The 8,054-nt window shown below is 27.8% G+C and overlaps 1 protein-coding gene across 1 annotated transcript; it reads left to right on the top strand.

The window, feature by feature from the left end:
* Positions 1–4,891: 4,891 nt before the first annotated feature.
* On the top strand, positions 4,892–7,140 carry LOC130935884 (ethylene-responsive transcription factor ERF113-like; the record flags this gene model as incomplete). Its single annotated transcript, XM_057865795.1, has 2 exons — positions 4,892–5,126; positions 6,329–7,140. Coding segments are annotated over 2 exons (879 nt in total), but the record flags the coding sequence as incomplete, so codon positions are not given.
* Between the last annotated feature and the right edge of the window lie 914 nt (positions 7,141–8,054).

Below are 8,054 nucleotides of genomic sequence, written 5' to 3'. Positions count from 1 at the left end.
CCCTATAATTTCACGAAACTTTCAATTAAGTCCCTATACTTTTTTTCTTTTCAATTAAGTCCCTATATGTTAATTTTTTTTTCAATTAAATCCCTACAGTGACAAAAACGTCTAAAATAGTAGAATATTCTCTTAAAAAAACTAATATTCTCTCTTTTAGGATAGCAGGACACTCTTATATTTTTTAAATTCCAAAAAAACCCTTCTCACCTCCACACTCACATATCCTTAGCGCTAACCTCTTCATCGAGCTCTCTCTGGATCTGCCACACGGTGCCCTCTCGTAGCGCCTCCTCCTCTCCGCGTCCCTGTCATGCCTTATCCCTTGTATTTCGCCGCGCCTTTGTCCATCTCTCTCTCGCCGCGTCTCGCCTCCGTGCCTCCGTGCTTCCATGCTTCCCTCGCCTTGCCGCACCGTGCCTCCATCCCTCCCTCACCGCGTTGCCACTCCGTCCCTCGCGCCTGGTTTTGCTGCCTCGTGCCTGCTTCTGTGGCTTCCATTTCAGACAGAGCCCAAGACTAGGATTGAATAGTGTGGCTAATGACAAAATTGCATCAATATGACTCTAAGATTGAATAGAATGTCCAATAGATGATCATCAAGTAGACACTACCTATCTAATAATATCTCTCTTCTTTAGTTTCTTGCATGTTCTAGGAAATGGGTATGTACTTCTTAGCATGTGTGCGTTATGACATACATATTTTAAACTGAGGTTAGGGGTCTGGAAACTGTTTTGTGTTAAATCTATCACGAATAATTTGTTTGACAAAACTAAAGTTAGGTTGCTTGGATTGCTGGTGAAGATGTTTTTGGGTCATAAATCTTGGTATGAATAAAATTATAGAAGTGAAAAAGGTGGCTTTTTCATTTAGCAAAACTACGGTTGACAAACTATCATGAATATTGAGTTTAGATGATGTGTTTTCATTCACAATTTACAATTTTGATTAAGTGTTATATTCTTCTTGAAATCATAACATTGTATGATATTCCATCTTCTACAATGTGACATCTTAATAGTGGATTCTCATGATATCTGTGATTTATCTATGTTTTCTTGATAAATCATTCACTTGTGAGATTAAGACTATGGAAAATGCTGGTTAGTTTCAATAAGAAAATATAAATTTGGCGCAACCTGTCTAATATAAAATTCTCTATTCTAGATCATAACAAATGGGAAGTACAAGAGCTGTGTGCATAGGGCAATTACAAATCCTGATCACGCAAGACTATCAGTGGAAACATTTCATGATCCAGCGAAGACGGTTAAGATCTCCCCAGCTTCTGAACTGATAGATGAATCACCGCCAGCCAAATACCGGGGTGTTGTTTATGGAGACTATGTAAAATTATGGTATACCAAAGGCCCTGAAAGAAAAAGAAACATTGATACTCTTATGCTTGAATCTTAGCTTCTTGTGTTTTCTCCTTAGCCTTGTGTTTTATTTAATGTAGCAGGTCTATTCAAGTTGATTCTTGAATTGAATATAATATAATATAGCACTTCTAATCAGATTGATCCTTGAATATCATCTTTGACTTTAAAATGGGTCTTTAAAGACCATTTTAAAGTATATTTGCTATCAGATAACATTACTGAGTATCACATTGCATGTGTAGTTTCTGCTTATTAAGAATTTGTTTTTGTATATCAGAAGTTTATTGTCACTAACCAATTTGTTTAAATTTGATAGTTCCAGCATGAACTTTACGTGTCCTTCATATTGCGAGCTTAATAGTTTCTTACTGGTGTATAATGTAAATGCTTTACACTTTCTGAATTGCTGTGTTATTTACACCAGGTGAAGAAAATTACAGTACACACAATGAAAGATGTGATTGAAAATTTGGAAAAAATACAGTTAGTGTTTGCGATCTTTACTCCTATCTGGTTTGCATTGTGATGCATGCATGATTTGATTACAATGTTCACTTTGATAAGGCATTGTTAGATTATTGTTTCTAGGTTCATGAATCATGACTATGAATTTAAGTTTATTATTTAATTTACTAAATTGGTGATTTTTATACAGGTCTGGAAAAAGTGAGGTTTAGGATGGTTGCATATATTTACTGATGAATTGAAGTCTGCTCTCTCTACTCTCTCAGAATTCTTTTCGGCCTAAAACCGTCCATTATCAATGTTATTATTGATCTCTATGCTAGTTCAGTGGGAGACTGCAACACAAGAACTGATTTTCAGATTTTAAATTTGAATAACACAAGTTACATAGCCTTGTGGTTTTTTATTGTGTACCATGATATGATAAAGACACAAATTATATTCTATGAATCCACACAAATGTAAAATGTTACATTATCATAATGAATACTTGAAGGATGAAAACTGAATTTTATATATGCTTATTACTATTATTTCTATTTCATTTTATCCATTCTTTTTTTTAGATTTTTAAGATAAGGTATTTTGAAAGTTAAAAAAAAAAAAAGAAAAGGTATTTTTGATACAATTTATATATAAATAAGCAAAAGAATGATAGTGACAAAATAAAATGGATTATAAGAATATTTTTCATGTCTTAGAATAATAGGGATTATAGGAATATCTTTCATTGAATATTTATAGTTTCACCGAATTTTCAATTAAGTCCCTGTATTTTTTTTCAATTAGGTCCCTAAGGGTATAAAAGTAATTTCACAATTCACTAACATTTTTTTATGTTTAATGTTAATAGGGATTAAATTGAAAAAAAAAACGTATAAAGACCCAATTAAAAGAAAAAAAAGTATAGGGACATAATTAAAATTTTCGCAAAACTATAAGGACCAACAGAGTAATTAAACATTTTTTTAACTTAACCCTAAACTCAATTTGATAATAGAAAAATGATATTTTGTATGTCTGAATAGGTATATTTAACTTTATACACCTAACTTGTTTAAAGCGTGTTTTCTATTAATTTTTATTTATTTATTTTTTATCTTTTCAATTTTTAGATTTCATAAGTGCACAAATCAAACACTAATTTAGGTGTATACAGCTATGATTACCCATTATATAAAGACACCATATTTTTAACCCAGGATCTAATTGCATTGTGATCATATGCATGTGATATTTGTACAAACTTTATATCTTATCCTAAATTCTTAATAGAAAAGTTTAAAAATAGAATAATTTATTGTTTTTTATTAGCATTTTTAGTTAATAATTTATTTTTTTAGTTTAATAATTCAATAACATACTTTTAATTCATATTTTTAAACTTTATTAATTAACTACTAATAAAAAATAATAAATTTTATTAACCTTCTAACATTTTTCTTACCACTAATTTTACAAACCCAACCCCTGTCCCCTCTCTCTAGTACTCCCCCCGGCGTATATATGATTAGAGGTGTTAAACGTATTGGACTGACTAGCTATGTCCATTTAAGTTTGTGAATTTAAATAAGTAGGCTAATTATACACATAGTAGGTTACAGTGGAAAATATAGTTCAGTTCATTCGTAATTAGTGGTTTCAAATTAAATGTACGTGAGAAATATAAAAAATATTATGTATGTATACATAAAATTAACCACTAAATTAATTATATATTTATATATAAATATATATAATTTAATTTATTTTTAATATCTATTTTATATTTTACTATATAATCTATATTAATAGTTAATTTTAATAATTAATTTTAATATATATCTAATATAATTGAAAAAATATGTATCATGGAAACTGATATATATACTACTCTATATCGATTGCTCTTTGTAAGAACAATTTTGGTTCCAATAATAAAAAAATTTAAGATAATAATTACTCAAAGTTATTTAGTTCTTTTCTATTTTTTGTTTTGAAAAAATTAGTTTCTAATAAAAAAATATTTGACAAATTATTTTATAATTTTTTAGAATATAAGACTAATTAATCTCTGGTAAAAAGACTCGGTTAGTCTCATATCTTTTGGGGTTTAAATAATTTAATTTCTCTACATTTAGGTAAATGAAAGTCTAATTTGTCACTTAAAGATTAAGAATTAATTTATCTAATAATATTATATATCTTCTAAAATATCAGAAATAATTAATTTATCATTTTTTAAAGACTAATTAAGATATTACAAGCATGAAAAAAAAGAAGAAGTAAATAACTAAATTTAACAACTATAGATATTTTGAAAGCAAACATTAATCTTTTTACATTTTTATGATAAGTTCTATGAAAATTATAAATTTTATTTAAAAAAAAATGAAATTCTAATCTCTAGCTCCTAAGAATTGATTCAAGTGACCAGCAATCAGATAAGATCTAAAACCACAAGAGTAGTTAACTTCCTCTTATTTACAAAAAAGGAAAAAAAATCATTTTCCCAAATTAACAACTATCACGTTCTTATATTTATTGAACTACAATAAACAAAATGAATTTTAATTTGATAAGAGAAAAAAATTTCATAAATATCGATTCACATTCAATACATATAAAATAAACCTGAAAACTTATAATTTTTTCTTTTTCTTTTTTAAATCTTTACAAGTCTTCTGATTTATACAAATGTACTTCAGAATGTGATAATAATTTATTAGAGTTGCTGTAAAGTAATGAGCAAAGCCTATGAGTCCTTTTTTTTTTTAATTCCTTTGTCTCGTTAAAATATACTCTCTCGTTTTAGTTATTCTTCTCGGAACTTCTTTTTCTCATTATTCAAAAGATGTTAACAACAAGCTAGCTAAGCTTTATTGTTTGTCCCTTTCTTTTGATCTTCATCTTCTTCAATAATAATCACTTCTCCTTTTATCTTTATTAACAAGTCTTAGATCTACTTTTCTATATTATTTAATTTATTATTATAATATTATAGCTTCAACCTCATCCTCTAAGGTACTATTAAGAGGTTCATCAAAAACTGAAGAAGCTAATATAGGTATCATCAAATCAAAGAGAAGAAGGTAAGTGAGGAAGCTAAGGTGGATCGAAGGCATGGGAAGAGGCCTCTTCTTCCTTCTGATTCTAGATCAGAAGAGAAAAGAAGAGAAGAAGATGATTGTTTTCTCAACAACGTTCCTCTTCAGCCACCTTCACAATCTGAAATCCAACAACAAGAAGAGGAAGAACCTTCACCAAATCTTCAAACAGTTCAGCTCCAAGACCAAGGTAATTATAAAAATCTAACACCTTCGTTTATATTAATTTTTTAAATCACTTCATTTTCCTATATAATAAACAATAGTAATGTTATATAAATATATATATAGAGATATATATACACATACAGCTATCTAAATTATTATTTCCACTCAGATCAGAGTTTTTTGTTTACATAAAATATAGTCTTTATTTATTTATTTTTATATGAGGAGATCCTCACTGAAGATCTGCTTATATTTCTACTTGTGCTTTCAAAGTAAACTATATACAAAGGTTTTGGTTTTTTTTTAACTACCAATAACGTGCTGGGTGCAATTATTGTGACGATTCTCTCTTATCAGAAAGAAAATGAGTGGAAATTAAATTTATTTATTTAATTTTTTTTACTTTTTAATTTTTTTGGTTTGGGGAAAAAAATCAAAACTTATTGTTGTAGTTGCGTATATGGAAATATATGCTTTTAATGAGATGACATTTTCTTTATCCATAACTTCAATATTATCCATGTGTTCGTTTGTTTGTTTGTTTGTTTTCAACAATCTCAGGCTTTATTTTGTGTCTATCTTATTACGATGACGTTGACTGTTGAGACCATCAGAGAATTAGCTAGTTTGGTATTATTTTCAGTGTAGTGGTGACTAGTGAGTGCAATATTTGCCCCAATCAATTTTCTCTTTTTTTTTTCTCACTTATTTAGCTTACTTTGATTTCTATTTTGATATCTATATGCGAATGAGTGAATGACACAGATTGGTCAATAATGGAAACAAATGTGACTACTTCTATAAAAACATATTCATTTCAAAATTATAGACTTGATATATTCTATGAAATCATGTAATGATATGCAAAGAGAAACTATTTTCGAACAGTAATTTTTAATACTCTTTATTATTATTTGACAGACATAAATTTTAATAAATTAATTTTATTAATATGTATATAAATTCTAAAAAATATAAATTAAATTATATTTATTTATGTGTGTGAATTCTAATAAATATAAGTATAAATTATATATTTTTTGTAGATAAATTTTTTATAAATATAAATATAAATTATTAATTATTAAATACTGACAAAAAGATAATAATATTTGTTAATTATATAACATTTTTTCGTTTACAAATACTGTATTTAAGCTGAAGATATATTGATAAAAGTAAGCATAATATTGGCGTGACTGATAAAAGTGTATGAATTTGAAGGCAAGAAGGATGTGAGAAAACGACATTATAGAGGAGTAAGGCAGAGACCATGGGGAAAATGGGCAGCCGAAATCAGAGACCCTAAAAAGGCGGCGAGAGTTTGGTTAGGAACCTTTGACACTGCAGAAGCCGCAGCAGCAGCTTACGATTCTGCGGCCTTAAAATTTAAAGGTAACAAAGCCAAACTCAATTTTCCTGAGCGCGTTGCCGCTTCCAATTCCGCTTCAACAACTTATCATCACTCTTCACAACCAGCACCTACTATGGTGTATCGACCTTCTTCACAACCGTATACTCCATTAATGCCGCCGCCTGCGCCGTCCTCCTCCGCATCGGAGGAAGGAGGATTTCCAAACCTAATGCAATATGCGCAGTTGCTTTGGAGTAGAGACGATGATGATCTACAACGTGCAGCTTCAGGGCTTTATCATAATAATAATAATAATAATTACAGTAACAATTTTTCTTCATATGGTTCTGTAATGAATTCATCATCAGGGTTGTCTTCTTCTTCTACTACTTCAGATTCTGCGGTTGTGATGACTGGTCAACTCCATAGCATGATGGGTGCACCACCACGACCACCCAAGGGAGATTATGATTATTTTTTTGGTCAAGGGACTGATTTCGATGGCAGGAATTGATGGTAATCATGATGATGATCATGATCACATGAATCATGAGGTGATGATATATGTATGTATTTTTTTTCTGTTCATCTGACCAACAGAGATTCTTGAATGCTCTTAGAGCAAGACAAAAGTTTTTCTTTTTTTGTTGTTATTATTCTATAATAATTTTTAAGAAATAAATTCAGTTTATTCTTTCATTTGACGAGGTTAAATATCATTTTAAGGAATCACTATCATAATTTATTATTTTTTATTATTAATTAGTCATTAATACTTAAAAAATTGAATTAAAATATATTTTTAAATTATTAAACTAAAGAAATTAAGTTGATAGTTAAAAATAATGGCTAAAAACAATAAATTTAAAGATTTTTTATGATTTTTATTTGTAACATAATATATATACTATAATGATGTGTACAAATACTGATATGAATACGAAATATAACACGACACAAGATACAAGATATACATACATATAAATTTTAAAGTTTTCTAAGATATGAGAATGCGATATATATATAAAATATAAAATATTTTTTTTAGATAAATTACAGTAATATTTTGATATTTTATTAATATTATAATATATTTTTAATGAATTTTTTAATTATATAAAATATTTAAAATATTTTTTAATTTAATAAATAATAATATATATTATTTCTAACTTATTTCAAAAATACATATTAAGAATAAAGTTAGACTAGACATGTTAATATGTGGTGGTATTTAGGTATGTCTAAATATATCCAAATTTTTTTTTTAATTTTTTATTAAAACATGGTTAGATATAACAGACACACATGTCAGACAAATATTAATAAGTGTTATATCCAAAATGTGTCCGACACAGCAAAATGCCTATATTTCATAATATATATATAGTAATACATTTTATTAATATCAGCTGATATTTTAGTCTAACATTTTATTTTTATACTATAATTTAAAATTTAAAATTTAAAATTTTATATTTAAAAATAACTGTGTGTTAAAAAGAATTGATAATTTTTTTTAATTATATAATATTATTATAACAAAAAAAACTTTTTGTCTTATTCCAAACCAACGTCGTTAATTTTTTTGGCCAA

The sequence above is a fragment of the Arachis stenosperma genome, chromosome 6, assembly GCF_014773155.1.
Source record: "Arachis stenosperma cultivar V10309 chromosome 6, arast.V10309.gnm1.PFL2, whole genome shotgun sequence".
Taxonomy (NCBI): domain Eukaryota; kingdom Viridiplantae; phylum Streptophyta; class Magnoliopsida; order Fabales; family Fabaceae; genus Arachis; species Arachis stenosperma.
This window is presented reverse-complemented; position numbering and strand designations above follow the sequence as displayed.